General features: G+C 44.7%; 1 protein-coding gene and 1 non-coding gene across 2 annotated transcripts; both read right to left on the bottom strand.

The window, feature by feature from the left end:
• Positions 1-1722: 1722 nt before the first annotated feature.
• CD209 (CD209 molecule) lies at positions 1723-4899 on the bottom strand. The gene is made up of 8 exons (XM_036847919.1): positions 4763-4899; positions 4509-4583; positions 4308-4394; positions 3859-4008; positions 3563-3640; positions 3171-3322; positions 2569-2681; positions 1723-2160 (listed from the first exon to the last, which is right to left on the bottom strand). The coding sequence occupies exons 1-8, from the start codon at positions 4800-4802 to the stop codon at positions 2019-2021; spliced, it is 837 nt and encodes a 278-aa protein (XP_036703814.1). The 5' UTR covers positions 4803-4899; the 3' UTR covers positions 1723-2018.
• A 2674-nt stretch (positions 4900-7573) lies between these two features.
• Positions 7574-7680, bottom strand: LOC118893770. The gene has a single exon (XR_005019610.1). It is a non-coding gene; the product is annotated as a U6 spliceosomal RNA (small nuclear RNA).
• Positions 7681-17857: the final 10177 nt, after the last annotated feature.

Genomic DNA, 17857 nt, shown 5'->3' with positions numbered 1-17857 from the left:
CAGCCCATCTATTTACCAGGCGTGTTTCTGATGCACTGCTTGAAATGAGTCCCATGAGCCCAACCTGAATTTGGTTCAGTTCCCCCAGACGCAGGCCTTAAGACAAGGATTTCAGTACAAGAGGTTGATTTGTTGTGTCATCCTCAGAGGGCGTTAGGAGAGAAGGGAAGGAAGCCATAAGAAAGCATTATTTTTTTTTAATTTGTATTTATTTTTTGGCTGCATTGGGTCTTCGTTGCTGCATGTGGGCCTTCTCTAGATGCGGCGAGCAGGGGCTACTCTTCATTGCTGTGCGTGGGCTTCTCATTGCGGTGGCTTCTCTTGTTGCGGAGCACAGGCTCTAGGTGTGCGGGCTTCAGTAGTTGCAGCTCACGGGCTCAGTGGTTGCAGCACGCGGGCCCTAGAGCGCGAGGGCTTCAGTAGTTGTGGCTCGCGGGCTCTAGAGCGCAGGCTCAGTAGTTGTGGCACATGGGCTTAGTTGCTCCATGGCATGTGGAATCTTCCCGGACCAGGGATCGAACCGTGTTCCCTGCATTGGCAGGCGTATTCTTAACCACTGTGCCACTAGGGAAACCCCAAGAAAGCATTATTGGCATTATTGAGCAGGTGGCTTATTCCTCTTGCTAACCTCTAAAAGCTCTGAAACATGCCTCAGAGTTGTCTAAGTCAAGAGCAGAGAGAGTTGGGATATTACCCACCAACTCATTGAGATTTACCTCGTACAGCACATCCATAAGAAGTACAACACGTGGTAGACAGAATAACATCTCCCCTAAAGATGCCCATGTCCTAATCCCCAGGACTTATGAATAGTTTATGTTACATGGAAAAGCAGGAAGTAAGGTTGCAGGTAGAAATGAGGCCCCTAATCAGCTGATCTGAAAATTGTGAGATTAGACTGCATTATTCAGGTGGGCCCAATGTAATCACCGGGTCTTTTAAATGTGGAAGAGGGAGGGAATTCCCTGGTGGTCCAGTGGTTAGGGCTCCCTTCTTCCACTTCAGGGGGCACGGGTTCGATCCCTGGTCAGGGAACTAGATCCCACGTGCTGCAGCTAAGACCCAGCGCAGCCAAATAAATAAATAAATAAATATTTAGAAAAAAAATTTATATGAAGAAAATCATAAAACTTTACTGAAGGACATTTTTAAAGTACCCAAATAGGGGAGGGAGGGTGGGGGAGGATGGATTGGGAGTTAGGGGTTAGCAGATGCAAATTATTGTACATAGAATGGATAAACAAAATCCTACTGTATAGCACAGGGAACTATATTCAATATCCTGTAATAGACCATAATGGAAAAGAATATGAATAAAAAATATATATGTATAAAATCACTTTCCTGTACGCTGGAAACTAACACAACATTGTAAATCAACTATACTTCAATAAAATATGTTTTGAAAAAATAAAGTACCTGAATAAATAATTGGTTCATGAATCAATGAACACATAGATAGCTAGACAGACACATACATACCTATATGTATTGTATATGTATACATATATGTATATATGTACATTCCCAACCAAAATTACAAACTGATTCAAAACTGTATCTGGGAAATAAAATACACAGTAGTAGAGAAAAACATATTGAAAAAAGGCAATGTCCTAGTGTACATCAAACAGATTATCAAACTATAGTAACTGAAAAAAAAAAACTGTAGCAACTGAAACAGTGGCAAAGGAACAAAAATAAGTTCAGTGGGACACATAATGCAATGTATGACTTTATTAAGGGGATGTCATGGGGGGGCTGAGGGGGGGCTGAGACCATCAATAGATGAAAAAAGATGGTCTATAGCCTATGGTGGGATGGGTCTTAGAGGATAAGGGGGTCTCAGAATCTCCCTCAGGATCTCGAAGACCTCCGTACAGGAGGGGGATGGGAATTCACCAAAGGGAAAACCAGAAACGGATGGGGCCTGAGAGGAACCAGCAGACCGCATGTCTCAGTCGCCTGATCTCTGTGAACCAAGACAGGGTGGGGTCGGGGGGGGGAGGCAGTGACCCTCAGAGGGCTGGGCAGGGAGCTGAGGGCTTCTCACAGATCCAGGAGTTTTGTGTGCTACATTTGCCATCATTCCAGCCATCGTTGTACAATTCCACACAGTCCTCATCTTCGTGGTTGTTGGGTTCCCCTTTTTTCCAGAAGCTGTGAACCCCATTAGAGCTCTGAGCCCCCTACTCCACCCAGAGCCCACCCCCAGGCCCCCCTTTGGAGGAGCTGGTCCCTGGGCTTTGGCGGCAAATTGCCAAGTACCAGCCAGAGGGTGGTGAGGAGTTTGGAGGCAGGGTTTTGGAAATGTGGGTTAGGGTTGGAATCCACCTCCATTAGCATCAGCTCTGGCAAAGTTAAAATGCAGATTCTTGGGCCCTTACCCAGACTTATAGGATCCGAGGTCCCCACCACCACCACTCCCACCCCCAGAATGAAGGCAGGACTCTGCATCTTCACCAAGCGCCTCAGGTGATACTTTCCAGTCCCAGAGTCTGAGCACCCCTGCTTTGAAGGAGGGGAGTCCCTGCCCACACCCTCGGGCCATTGTCACTGGGAGGTCACCTGAGTTGGAGGGGGCTGTTGTCCACCCATTTCCAGGAACCCTCATTGTGGTGGTCACTGAGGCCAATCCAGGTGGGTTTATTATATCTGACATACCAAATCTTCAGGAATTTCTGGGGGTGGGGGAGGGGAGAGGGGTATCAGGAGGAAGATCCCTGAACGCCATGCGTCCCATGTTTGCCCACTTTCCCATGGTCCCCTGCCTCCCATGGAAGTTCCTTTCACAGTCTAGCCTATAGCCCCTACTCCAGTGGTATGTGTTCACATGTGCATGGAGGCTGTGGATGTGTGTTAATATACATACATGTGTGGATATGTGTTAACTTGTGTCTCAGTTGACATACATTATGTGTGGTCTCAAGGGTACTCTGAATTCCTTTTCTGTCCAGACATGGGCTCCTCTCAAACATGTTCTTCTCTCACTTGACCTTCCAGAGTCCATTATGGTTCCTCCTCCAGGAAGTCTTCCCTGACTGCCTCTCACCTCTCACCCCCATCTACCCCGTGGACCTCCATCTCTCAGAGGGCAGAGGAGTGCAGCAGAAAGCTCTCTGTTGACCAGTCATTTGGCCCAGCCCCAAGGGGAACCTTGCCCAGCCCACCTGCTCCTCAGGACTCTTGATGATCACCAGCTGGGCCCCAATGTCCTGACAGGCAGAGACAGCAGATTTCCAGTCACTCTGGGTCCAGGAGAATAAGTAGCAGCTTCCCTGGAAGAGTCCCCAGTTCCAAGGACAGGGACGGCACAGGCCAGCTGGGAAGGAGGAATGGGGTTGGGACAGAGAAGTCACTTGGCTCCTAGGCCCCAGACACCTGCGTCAGATCTTGGGAACCTAGGGCCAGCCACTGTGTTCAGCTGTCAGCTCAGTCCCCAAGAAATCCATGAGAAAGATTCCAGCTCTGCCCTGCCCTCCTCAGGGCAGCCATAGAAGGTGGGTCCCAGCCCCACCCGCAATCCTGTGACTTCCTCTTGACCTTGGCATGGGACCCTTACCCAGGGTGGCATTCATCCAGGTCAGGTGCTGCAGGATCTCCTCCAGGTTTGATTGCATCTGTCCCTGTGCAACATCAACTGGAGGGAGAGGACCTCAATTATTAAGCACCTACTGTGTGCTTGGTGCAGAGAGGGCCCCATGACAACATTATGTATGGATCTCACAGGGACCTGAAGAGCCCATGACACAAACGAAAAAACTGAGGCTTAGAGAGTGACTTGCCCAACATTGCCAGCCCCCAGGACCTCTTGCAGGGCTCCAATCCCCTCCCCCACTCCTGCCCTCTCTCCTTCACCCCTGGTGGTGATGGCTGGTCCAAGGTCATGCTCCCTCGGAGCCCCATCCCCTCTCTGACTCTGGAACCCGGCGTCCAGCCCCTCATCCAGGCTGTTGTTCTCCTCGTGGTGGTCCCCCAAATCTCTCTGCAGGACTTGGATCCTGGAAACTACAACAGAGCAGAGAATTCCCCCTTTATGAGCACCGACTCTATACCTGACCCGGTGCCAAGTCCAGTTTCAAGGTCTCAGGGAAACTAAGCTCCCCACAGGGGAGGATGCACTGCATTTCACGTGAGGAAGCAGGATCAGAGAGGGGGAGTAACTGGCCCATGGTCACACAGAAGGTGACACGGAGCCCAAACGCCCCAGCCCTAGTAGGTCTGGGGAATGTGGAAAAGGGCAAAGACCATCCCAGAGAGAAAACCCAAAGGGACCCAGGACTCCAAACCCCCAGATGCTGACTCACCTTGAACCAGGGTGGTCAGCTGCAGCATGAAGAAACCCAGTGAGATGAAGAGCAGTAGGGGAAGCAGAGGGTTCCGGGCCAGACACCCTGCAGGACCAGCAGATGGGCAGAGCTTGGGGCTCAGGGGCAGACCCTGTCCCACCCCGCCCCCTAACCGCCCCCTTCCCCAGCTGCCTGCTCCTGAACCAGCCATTCTGGTACCTGGTGAGCTCCTCAAACTGCGTAGGAGTCCAGGGTGTCTCTCAGCCAATCTCTGGCCCCCAAATGTCTCCTCCTCTGAATAGGACAGAGCACATGCAGTTGAACTTGGAAGCCTGCTGAGCCCTCTCTCAGAACTGCAAGCTGGAGACCAGACCCTCCCCCTTCCCTGCAAGCTGAAGGCCAGACCCCAGCACCCTCAGGACACTGGGGCCCTGTCATCCCACCATCACCCCAGACTGGGGGTCCAGCCTCACCGGAGCCACCCGGCTCCTTGGGGTTACACATCTCTGCCATCCTCCTTTCCTCTCTGCCCCTCTTTCTAACTCCTCTCTGGACTATGGTTTTTATAACCCCACGTATTCCCCTCTGTAGCCCTTCCTCAGATCTGTTCTTTCTCAACTCAGGAAGAATGAGGAACAGGATGGGGATAACACTTCCTCTCAGAAAAATCCGGGGAGGGATAAAGCGCCTGACACAACTGAGAGGTCAGTTAGGATCGGGCAGAAGCTGTGCAGTCAACTTTGGTGCCAGAAGGCACTGTTCCAACCCCTATCCAGTCCTGGGACCTTCAGCCTCACATTCTCAGAGCCTCAGTTTCCTCAACTGTGAAATGGGACAATTACCCTGCCTCACACTGTAATTGTAAGGTTTAATACAGTGCACTAGTAATGGGTATAAATTGCCTATTCTAATGATGAATACTCAGTAATAACAACACTTAAGCATGTGCCCACTGTTCCCCCTGGTGTGTGTTCTCCCTCACTGTAGCAAGTAATAAGCCTGGATTTGCTAACCACAGGTGTGTTCCTAATGGTCTAACAGTTCTCACAATAGCCCTATGAGGAAGGTAGTTATTATTCTGCTTTACAGATGAGGAAACTGAGAAACAGAGAGAGCAAGCAACTGCCTGAGGTCACATAGCTCAAAAGCAGTGGGGCTGGGAGTTGACCCATGAGTCCCTGCTTAACCACTACACAAAGCAGTTACTTTTTTCCCCTTTGTAGTTACTAAGTATTTTGTAGAGAGTCACTTTGAAACTTTGTGTATTGAGCTTCCAATTTATTTCTGTATGGACCCTGGTCTCCTATCTGATGCAATTGGGTGTATGTTACAATCTAAAGTGAGTCTCTTGGGGCTTCCCTGGTGGCGCAGTGGTTAAGAATCCGCCTGCCAATGCAGGGGACACGGGTTCAAGCCCTGGTCCGGGAAGATGCCATATGCCACAACTAAGCCTGTGTGCCACGACTACTGGAGCCCACGTGCCTAGAGCCCATGCTCTGCAACAAGAGAAGCCACAGCAATGAGAAGCCTGTGCACCGCAACAAAGAGTGGCCCCTCTCACCACAACTAGAGAAAACCTGTGTGCAGCAACGAAGACCCAACGTAACTAAAAATAAATAAATAGAACAAATAAACTTATTTTAAAAAATAAATAAAGTGAGTCTCTTGTAGACAGCGTGTAATTGGATCATCTTTTTTATTCATTCTGTCCATCTCTACCTTTTAATTGGAGAATTTAACTCTTTTATATTTAATGTAATTACTGATAAGGTAGGGTTTCTATCTGCCATTTTGCTATTTGTTTTTCATATGTCTTATTTCTTTTTCATTCCTCAGTTCCTTCGTTACTACTTTTTCATGTTAAATAGACACTTTCTTCTTTTTTTTTAAATTGAAGTATAGTGATTTACAATGTTGTATTAGTTTCTGGTGTACATCAAAGTGATTCAGTGCGTATATATTCTTTTTTCATATTCTTTTCCATTATAGTTTATTACAAGATATTGAATGTACTTCCCTGTGCTATACAGTAAATCATTGTTGTTTATCTATTTTATATATAGTAGTTTTTTATATAATAGTTCACCCTCTCCAGCATTTTTTATTTATTTATTTATTTATTTATTTTTGGCTGCGTTGGGTTTTTGTTGCTGCACACAGGCATTCTCTAGTTGCGGCGAGCAGGGGCTACTCTTTGTTGCCGTGCACAGGCTTCTCATTGTGGTGGCTTCTCTTGTTGCAGAGCACGGGCTCTAGGATGCTCAGGATTCAGTAGTTGTGGCATGGGCTTAGTTGCTCCACGGCATGAGGGATCTTCCCTGACCAGGGCTCAAACCCATGTCCCCTGCGTTGGTAGGCAGATTCTTAACCACTGCACCACCAGGGAAGCCCTCCAGCATTTATTATTTGTAACTTTTTAAATTTATTTTTTAAATTATTTATTTATTTATTTAATTTATTTATTTTGGCTGCACCACATCTTAGTTGCAGCATGTGGGATCTTCATTGCAACATGTATTGCAGGATCAGTTCCCCGACCAGAGACTGAACCCGGGCCCCCTGCATTGGGAGCTCAGAGTCTTACCCACTGGACCACCAAGGAGGTCCCCTGTAAATTTTTAATGGTGGCTATTCTGACCGGTGTGAGGTGGTACCTCATTGTAGTTTTGATTTGCATTTCTCTAATAATTAGCAATGTTGAGCATATTTTCATGTGCCTATTGGCCATCTGTGCATCTTCTTTGGAGGAATGTCTATTTAGTTCTTCTGTCCATTTTTTTTTATTCTCTTGTCCTTTCATTTAACCAGTTTTTTTAAAAAATAGATCTTTATTGGAGTATAATTGCTTCACAATACTGTGTTAGTTTCTGTTGTACATCAAAGTGAATCAGCCATATGCATACATATGTCCCCATATCCCCTCCCTCTTGAGCCTCCCTCCCATCCTCCCTATCCCACCCCTCTCGGTTATCGCAAACACCGAGCTGATCTCCCTGTGCTATGCTGCTGCTTCCAACTAGCTAAATATTTTACATTCAGTAGTGTATATATGTCGATGCTACTCTCACTTCGCCCCAGCTTCCTCCTCCCACCCTGTGTCCTCAAGTCCATTCTCTATGTCTACATCTTTATTCCTGCCCTGCAACTAGGTTCATCAGTACCTTTTTTTTTTTTTTTTAGATTCCATATATATGCGTTAGCATACAGCATTTGTTTTTCTCTTTCTGACTTACTTCACTCTGTATGACAGACTCTAGGTCCATCCACCTCACTACAAATAACTCAAAAATATAGAACGCTTCACGAATTTGTGTGTCATCCTTGCGCAGTGGCCATGCTAATCTTCTCTGTATCGTCCCAATTTTAGTATATGTGCTGCCAAAGCGAGCACTTCTGCCCATTTTTTGATTGGGTTGTTTTGTTGTTGTTATTGTTGAGTTGTATGAGCTGTTTGTATATTTTGGAACTTAAGCCCTTGTTGGTCGTATCATTTACAAATATTTTCTCCCTAGTTGTAAGTTGTATTTTCGTTTTGTTTATGGTTTCCTTAGCTGTGCAAAAGTTTATAAGTTTGATTAGGTCCCATTTGTTTATTTTTGCTTTTATTTCTTTTGCCTTGGTAGACTGACCTAAGGAAACATTGGTACAATTTATGTCAGAGAATGTTTTGCCTATGCTCTCTTCTAGGAGTTTTATGGTGTCATGTCTTATATTTAAGTTTTTAAACCATTTTGAGTTTATTTTTGTGTAGGGTGTGAGGGTGTGTTCTAACTTCATTGATTTACATGTGGCTGTCCAGCTTTCCCAACACCACTTGCTGAAGAGACTGTCTTTTCTTCATTGTATATTCTTGCCTCCTTTGTTGAACAGTAATTGACCATAGGTGTGTGGGTTTGTTTCTGGGCTCTCTATTCTGTTCCATTGATCCTTTTGTCTGTTTCTGTGCCAATACCATGCTGTTTGATTACTGTAGCTTTGTAGTATTGTCTGAAGTCTGGAAGGGTTATGCCTCCAGCTTTGTTCTTTTTCCTCAAGATTGCTTTGGCAATTCTGGTTTTTTTAAGGTTTCATATAAATGTTAGGATTATTTCTACTAGTTCTGTGGAAAATGTCATGGGTAATATAAGAAGGATCACATTAAATCTGTAGGTTGCTTTGGGTAGTATGGCCATTTTAATCAATATTAATTCTTCCAGTCCAAGAGCATGGGATATCTTTCTATCTCTTTGAATCATTTTCAGTTTCCTTTTTCAATGTTTTATAGTTCTCAGCTTATAAGTCTTTCACTTCCTTGGTCAGGTTAATTCCTAAGAACTTCATTTTATTTTGTTGTTGTTGTTGTTGCAGTTTAAAAAGAGATTTTTTTTTAACTTTTCCTTTTTGATATTTCATTGTTAGTGTAAAGAAATACAACAGATTTCTGTATGTTAATCTTGTATCCTGCTATCTTGCTGGATATGTTTATCAGTTCTAGTAGTTTTTGTGTGGAGTCTTTAGGGTTTTCTATTAAATAGATATTTTCTATTACTATATATTTTTGACTTATTTTCTTAGTGGTTGCCCTGGGGTTTACTATTAACATTGTTAATTTATAACAATCTAGTTCAGAGTAATATCAACTTAATTTTAATAATATACAAAACTTTGCTCCTATTTAGTTCAATTTCTGCCTCCTTTTGTGCAGCTATTATCACAAATTACATCTTTATACACATGTGCCCATCGACTTAGATTTCTAATAATTGCATTAAACAGTTGTCTTTTAAATCCGATAGAGGAAAAAAAGGAGTTGCAAACCAAAAATACATGTATACTGTCTTTTATATTTACCTGTGTAGTTACCTTTGTTGGTGTTTTTATTTCTTCATGTGGATTTGAGTTACTGTCTAGTGTTCTTTCATTTCATCCTGATATACTCCTTTCATTTCTTTTATTGTGGGAAAATACACGTAACATAGATTTTACCATCTGAACCATACAGTTCAGTAGCATTTAGTACATTCATAATGTTGCGAATTTTGTGCAACCATCACCAATATCTAGTTCCAGAACATTTTCATCACCCCAAAAGGAAACCCCATACCCATTAAGCAGTCACTCCCCATTTCCACCTCCCCCCAGAGCCAGAAACCACTAATCTACTTTCTGTCTCTATGGATTTACCTATTCTGGATTTACCTATTTCATATATATGGAATCATACAACACCCTTTTGTATCTGGCTTCTTTTGCTTAACATAATATTTTCAAGGCTCATGCATGATGTGACATTTATCAGTACTGTATTCCTGTCTATGGTTGAATAAAGTAGTTTTACTGGATATAGAATCTTTGATTGACAGGTTTTTTCTTTCAGCATTTCATATATGTCTTCCCACTGCCTTCTGGCCTCCACAGTTTCTGATGATCCACAGCTGTTAATCTAATTGAGGATCACTTGTACAAAGTGAGACATTTTTCTCTTGTTGTGTTCAAGATTCTCTTTGTCTTTGAACAGTTTGATTATTATGTGTCTAAGTGTGGATCTCTTTGAATTTATCCTCCTTGGCGTTCATTTAGCTTCTGGATATGTAACCTAACATTTTCATCAAATGTTGGATGTTTTCAACTGTTATTTCTTCAAACATTCTTTCTGTCCCTTTCTGTCCTTATTCTCCTTCTGACACTCCCATTAGGCATATGTTGGTATGCTTGCTGGTGTTCCACATATCTCTGATGCTCTGTTAATTTTCTGTTCCTCAGACTGGATAATCTCAATGGATCCATTTTCATTTTTTGCTGATACTTCCTTCTACCTACTCAAATCAATAGCAGTTTGCCCTCTAGTAAAATTTTCATTTCAATTATCGTACTTTTATTTATTTATTTATGTATTTATTTATTTTTGACTGCATTGGGTCTTCATTGCTGTACGTGGGCTTTCTCTAGTTGCAGCGAGCGGGGGCTACCCTTCCTTGTGGTGCACGGGCTTCTCATTGAGGTGGCTTCTCTTGTTTCAGAGCTCAGGCTCTAGGCACACGGGCTTTGGTAGTTGTGGCACGCAGGCTCAGTAGTTGTGGTGCACGGGCTTAGTTGCTCTGTGGTATGTGGGATCTTCCCAGACCAGGGCTCGAACCTGTGTCCCCTGCATTGGCAGGTGGATTCTTAACCAGTGTGCCACAAGGGAAGTCCCTGTACTTTTTAACCCCAGAATGGTCTACATTGTTCCTTTTTATAATTTCTATCTCTTTATTGATATTCTCTAGTTAGTGATACATTATTCTCATACTTCTCTAGTTTATTAAATATGATTTACTTTTGCTCATTGATCACTTTAAAAACAGCTGATTTGAAGTCTTTGTCTAGTAACCAATATCTGGACTTTCTCAGGGACAGTTTCTATCCACTTTTTTCATGTGTATGGGTAATATTTTCTTGTTTCTTTGTATTTCTCATAATTTTCTGTTGAAAACTGGACATTTCAAATGCAAGCATGACTCATTTTATGGTGCTTCACTTTATTAGGCTTTGCGATAATGCATTTTTTTACAATTGAAGGTTTTTGGCAACTCTAAGTTGTCAGATGATGATTAGTAATTTTTAGCAATAAAGTATTTTTAATTAAGGTATGTACAGTGTTCTTTTAGACATAATGCTATTGCACACTTAATAGACTACAATATAGTGTAAACATAACTTTTATATGCACTGGGAAACCAAAAAATTTATGTGGCTTGCTTTATTTCAATAGTTGCTTTATTGTGCTAGTCTGGAACCAAACCCAAAATATCTCTCAGGTATGCCTTGTAATATAATATGGCAACTATGGAAATTAGATTCTACCTCCTCCTGAAGGTTTGTTACCATTGCTGTTTTTCCATAGTAGTTGTTTTTTTGTTTATTTAATGACTTTTCTGAACTAATTCTGCAAAGTCTCTATTCTCTGTCATGTACGGTTACTAAAATCTCTACTTAGCTTGGTGCTTAGCTAGTGATTGAACAGACTTCCTTGAAAACCTGAAACTAAAAGTCCCCCAGTCTTCACCCAAGATCTCTGTGTGTTTAGACACAACTTCAACACTCAGCCAGGAAGATTACAACTCTGCTTTCGCCTCCCCTTCCTGCTTTCTCAGAGCCTCAAAGTCTGCCAGAATTAAGAGCTTAGCACCTTTTCAGATCTTTCCTGGGTATGCACACAGCCCTCCACATGCGTGTGGCCTTCCAGATTCCCAGGGTATGTTGGAACTTGTCAAAGTCCCTAGGGACATCTCATTCCTTAACGTTTCCTTTTAAGACTTTTTGGTTAAGCTATTATTTACCCCCAACTGTTATCCATCACCTCAGGCAGCTGTGTTGTTAAAGCATTTGACAGGTGCTCCCTGCGGAGAGGTTTTTAGCATTGGGCAAGTTCAAGTGAGGTCAATTAAAGACAAGCTGTTTCAGTGTGGTCTTCTGGGGAACCACTAGACAGATCAGATAATTACTCTTCCTTGGGAATGAGGCTTTGTAAGAGCTCCTTACAAAGAAGGAGAACTTTGTAAGTTCTCCTTCTGTAAGAAGAAGAACTCTGTTCTTCTTCAGTACCAGGAATGTGGGCTGTTATTTTTTAAGGCTATTTCTTTTTTTCTAAATATTTTTCTTTTCTTTCTTTCTTCTTTCCTTCTTCCTTTCCTTCTTTCTTCCTTCCTTTCTGGCTGCGTTGGGTCTTCGTTGCTGTGCACGGGCTTTCTCTAGTTGCGGTGAGTGGGAGCCACTCTTCACTGCGGTGCGAGGGCTTCTCATTGTGGTGGCTTCTCTTGTTGCAGAGCACGGGCTCTAGGCACACGGGCTTCAGTAGTCGTGGCACCTGGGCTCAGTAGTTGTGGCTCAAGAGCTCTAGACCACAGGCTCAGTAGTTGTGACACATGGGCTTAGTTGCTCTGCGGCATGTGAGATCTTCCCGGACCAGGGCTCGAACCTGTGTCCCCTGCACTGGCAGGCGGATTCTTTACCACTGTGCCACCAGGGAAGTCCCAAGGCTATTTCTTTTTTTTTAATTTATTTTATTGAAGTATAGTTGATTTACAATGTTGTGTTAATTTCTACTGTACAGCAAAGTGATTCAATTATACATATATATACATTCTTTTTCATATTCTTTTCCATTATGGTTTATCACAGGATATTGAATATAGTTCCCTGTGCTGTACAGTAGGACTTTGTTGTTTATCCATTCTCTATATAATACTTTGCATCTACTAGTCCCAAATTCCCAATCCATTGCCCCCGACCCCCACCCCTTGGCAACCACAAGTCAGTTCTCTATGTCTGTGAGTCTGTAAGGCTATTTCTGAGTTGGAGAGTGGGCAATGGGACTAGGGTACGTTAAAATTCCACCAAGCTCATTGTTCTTTACTGAGATTCAGTCTTGACTAAATACTCCCTGAATTACTGTAAGCTTTTGGTTGATTGCCAGAGTTCTAAAAGTGTTGATTCTGACAAATTCTGCGGTTTTTTCATTGTTTTTATGGAAAGGCAAATTTTACTCGCCATTTTTGCTGACATTCCTTTTTTCCTTTCTGTTTTTTGATGCTTAAATTTTCTTTGATTTGGCCAGTGGAAGCCTTTCATTCTGGCTTCTGTGTCCTTTTGACATGTGCCTATCAGTTTTTTGCTGAGCAGACTTTCCTTGTCTGAACCCTGGAATCAACCATTTTTCCAAAGAGCCCTGGTTGCTTTTAAGTGGAGAATGGCATTCAGAAACCAAGACCTGAGTATTAAGTATCCTTATTATTATTGGGGTGTCACTTATCCCAGGACTTCTGAGTAGGCAGATGAGAAAACACACACAGACACACACACACATTTATTTTTCTATATATTTTGAAAACCATGAGTTCACACCAACACCTCCAATTAAATACAATAAGGTTCATTCTAACGTTCCCTTCATTCGCTTTTTTTTTTTTTTTTTTTTTTTTTTTTTGGCCACACAGCTTGCGGCATCTCAGTTCCCCAAGCAGGGACTGAACCCTGGGCATGGCAGTGAAAGCCTGGAATCCTAACCACTAGGCCACCAGGGAACTCCCGCTCCATTCATCTTTGTAACACTCTTTTCTGATGGTGGGAAACCTGGTTCCCATTACCCTGCAGGATTTATTTATTTCATCAATCCCCCTATATATAGCCAATCTCATTTTCCCATCACTATCCCCTACGCCAGCGGTCCCCAACCTTTTTGGCACCAGGGACCAGTTTTGTGGAAGATGATTTTTCCACGGACCGGGGTGGGGGTCGGGGGATGGTTCAGGCGGTAATGCAAGCAATGGGGAGCGGCAGATGAAGATTCTCTCACTGGCCTGCCACTCACCTCCTGCTGTGCAACCTAGTTCCTAACGGGCCATGAACCGGGTGTTGGGGACCCCTGCCCTATGCTATGTAGATGCCCTCCTCACTGCACTTGGACACTGACCCTCTCCCTCCAGGTAGACAGACCCCCATATTGTTGTCCTGCTTACCTCACTTGGGCTCTGACATCATCCCATACCAGCCATCCCTCCACGAGGATGCTCTCCTCACCAAGTTTGGACTCCAGCACTCTGGTACCCACCATTTGGAATGCTTACTCTTGTCATCTAAGAACTGGATGATTTACCCTGTCCCCTAAACACCCCTCCATCTCTGCAAGCCCATCCATACCCAGAGCTGGTGTCTGCCTGCCCCCTGGTACGGACGCTAAAACTGCTCTTGGCTCACCTGTGAAGGGCTCTTTTTTTTTTAATTGTTTTTTAATTTTTTGGCCACGCCACTTGGCATGTGAGATCTTTCTTCCCCGACCAGGGATCGAACCTGTGCCCCCTGCAGTGGAAGCTCAGAGTCTGAACCACTGGACCACCAGGGAAGTCCCTGAAGGGCTCATTTTTATGTCTGAAACCCAGCTCATCAAGGCTTCCTTGCATTCACTCTTGACTAGTTCTATTGAAAAGTATGGGTTTTTCTAGTTATCACCATGGAAGGGAGGGTCTTTGGGGGACTTCTACATTCTCAACAGAAATGGAAATCCTGCCAGCACTCCTTCACCACTTACTTTGTGCTAAAGCCAGGAGGGTGTGGGGTGGGAATTGATAGTTTTGCCTCTCTTAATTAGGAAGTCCGAGAGAGAGAGAGAGAGAGAGAGAGAGAGAGAGAGCCAGATTCAGGTTCAAAATTTTATCTGTCTACTAGCTGTCTCACCCTGAATGTAACCTTCTAGACCAAGAATTGGTAAATGTTTTCTGAAAAGGGACAGATAGCAAGTATTTTTCGGCCCTGTGGGTCAGTCAGTCTCTGACACAGCTCCTCCACTCTGCCCTTGCAACATGAAAGCACCCGGACAATATGTCAGTGAATGGGTGGGGCTGAGTTTCGCTAAACTATTTATAAAAACAGCTGGGAGCCAGCTGTTCAGAGGGAGGAGACTGAGTCTATTTTCTTCACTGCTACATCCCCAAAGTCAAGAACACTGCCTGGCAGGTAGTGGGCACTCCAACAATGATAATAAATGAGTTATTATCACTTGTATATTCTTCTTTCTTTTTCTTTTTTTTTTTTTTAAGTTTTTTTAGCCACACCGGGCAGCTTGTGGGATCTTAATTCCCCGACCAGGAATTGAACCCACGCCCCCTACAGTGGAAGCATGGAGTCTTAACCCCTGGACCACCAGGGAAGTCCCTCCCTTGTATATTCTTGATGGAAAAGTAATGACACAACCAGAGTGACCAGTGCTGGCGGATGGTTGAACAGAGCATGGGAGATCCAACTGTGTGGCATGTTCAAGGTCTTTCAGAGGGGTTTTTGTTCCTTAAAGAAAGGAGGAGGGGGACTTCCCTGGCGGTCTAGTGGTTAGGACTCGGTGCTTCCACTGCAGGGGGCGAGGGTTCGATCCCTGGTCAGGGAAGTAGATCCCACATGCCGCCTGCCCAGCACGGCCAAGAAAATAAAAGAAGAAGAAAAAGAAGAAAGAAAGGAGGAGGGAAAGAACTTTTATTGGGCATCTGTTTGGTGCCAAGAGATCTAACTTTTCTCATGACAGCCCTGTGAAGTGGGTTTGTATCATCGACTGGATGTTTGTGTCCCACTCCGCCACATTCCTATATTGAAACCTAATCCCTAAGGGGATGATATTCCGAAGTGGGCATGTGGGAAGTGATTAGCTCGTGAATGGCATTAGTGCTTTTATAAAAGAGACCCCAGAGAGCTCTCTCACCCCTTCTGCCATGTGAAGACACAGCTAGAAGATGGTCTTCTGTGAATCAGGAGGCGGGTCCTCACCAGACACCAAATTTCCCCACACGTTTATCTTAGACTTCCAGCCTCCAGAACTGTGAGAAATAAATGTTGGTTGTTTAAGCCTCCCATCTATGGCATTGTGTTATCGCAGCCTGAAAGGACTAAGACGCTCTGTGTTCCCATTTCACATATGGGGAAAACTGAGGCTCAGGAGTTGAGGAGACATTCTCATGGCCTCACAGCTGTAGGCAGATCTGGGGAGGTGGTGGCTTTCCCATCTCCAGAGACACATCAACAGAGCTGGAACACCAACCCCTCAGGAAGATGAAACAAGATACTCTCTCTTGGATGGGCTATTCCTACTACTGTTCATTATAAACCCCTCCGCCTGGTGTTCAACACTTCGTGATTGGATCCTGGACCGGCCATCCCGTTTTTCCTCCTGGGGCTCTAAAGTCCTGCTGAAAAACTTTCAGTTCCTCTAGGAAGCCACATTCTCTTTCACTTCCTGACCTTTGCATGTGCGGATCGCTCGAACTGAAAACACCCTTTCTCCTACCACCCTGTTGCACCTCCTCTCAAACAACTCGTCCTTCAGCATGTAACCTTTCCCCCAGAACGTGACCGTCAGAAAGCTCTGGAGTATTTTCCAACATCACCAAGCCCCTCTCCCAGTCTCACCCAACTCCGACTGGATGTCCTACAGATTGAACGCAGTCCTGACACTATCCACCTGGAGACAGCAACAGATCTGTTAAAAAAAAAAAAAAAAAAGCAACTGTGTACACGTTAAAGATCTTATTGGCTTTATTCAATGATTCATGAATTCGGCAGCATCCAGTCTAGCAGATAGAAAGGAGCCCTGAAGGGCTGTACAAGGCTAGAGGTTTTTTGGTTTGGGGTTTTTTTGGTTTTTATTTTCTATTTTGGGGCCGCACCGCGCGGTATGCGGGATCTTAGCTCCCCAACCAGGGATCGAACCCATGCCCCCTGCAATGGAAGCGCAGTCTCTTAACCACTGGACTGCCAGGGAAGTCCCAAGCTAGAGGTTTTATAGGCAGAAGGGAGCAGGATCAAGGAAGTCGTACCGGCAAAAAAGTGGGTGGGTCATTGTAAGATTATTTTCCTGTAGGGGATGGCAGGGGTCTATCAGACGATTCCTTATTGGCTGGTTTAAGATTCCATTTCTGAGAGAGCTCTGTCATTAAGACTGAGTTTGGTGATGTGAGGCTCACTATAAGGGACTCCATTTCGGCTCTGTTGTCTTGTTTTTAACAGATCCCACAGGTTAAGGGGTCAGTCCCACAAAACTCTCCTCAACTTCAGACACGAAGTGTAGATCTAGGCCATGCATACTTCTGACCCACCCACTACAAATCAGGGTTTCCCACGACTCCCTCCTCAAGTCTGATAATTTGTTAGAACGCACAAATCTCAGGGAAACATTTACTTACCAAAACATTTACTGGTTTGTTATAAAGGATATTATAAAGGAGACAGATGAGCAACCAGATAAAGTACATAAGGCAAGGTCCAGAAGGGTCCTGCGTGGAGGTGCTTCGGTCCCCATGGAACTGGTGTGCGCCACCCTTACCAACCGGGAAGCTCATCAGATCTCAACAAATGTCTAGTAAGCAGATGACATGAGTGAGGAAATACTGTCTCACTCCATTGCCTAGTTCATCTTCTGTACCACACAGACGTATGTAGCTGCCCTGTCCTACATTCCCGCCTGGATTCTCATCTCTCTTCCACCGACAAATCGCATCATCTTTTTTTTTTTTTTTTTTTAATTTATTTATTTATTTTTGGCTGTGTTGGGTCTTCGTTTCTGTGCGAGGGCTTTCTCTAGTTGTGGCAAGCGGGGTCCACTCTTCATCGCGGTGCGTGGGCCTCTCACTATCGCGGCCTCTCTTGTTGCGGAGCACAGGCTCCAGACGCGCAGGCTCAGTAGTCGTGGCTCACGGGCCCAGTTGCTCCGCGGCATGTGGGATCTTCCCAGACCAGGGCTCGAACCTGTGTCCCCTGCATTGGCAGGCAGATTCTCAACCACTGCGCCACCAGGGAAGCCCGCATCATCTTTTAATGCCACCTCCCCCAGGAAGTCTTCCTTGCCTACCCACGTGGAGCCCCTCCCCAAACCAGTTGAGCTGCACAGACTCTGTCATACCTTATAAGCTTTGATCTGACAGCAGAACGATTTCCCCAAAGATCTGCCCCAGGTTATACCCCACCTTCCTCCCTGATTCTCAGACAAGTGCCACCTGCTGCTTTAGAGGTGTCATTGAAATGGGACCCAGGCTGGGCTGGCCTCACAGAAACCTGCCAGCACCAGAATTCCA

The sequence above is a fragment of the Balaenoptera musculus genome, chromosome 3 (assembly GCF_009873245.2).
Source record: "Balaenoptera musculus isolate JJ_BM4_2016_0621 chromosome 3, mBalMus1.pri.v3, whole genome shotgun sequence".
Lineage (NCBI taxonomy): Eukaryota > Metazoa > Chordata > Mammalia > Artiodactyla > Balaenopteridae > Balaenoptera > Balaenoptera musculus.
This window is presented reverse-complemented; position numbering and strand designations above follow the sequence as displayed.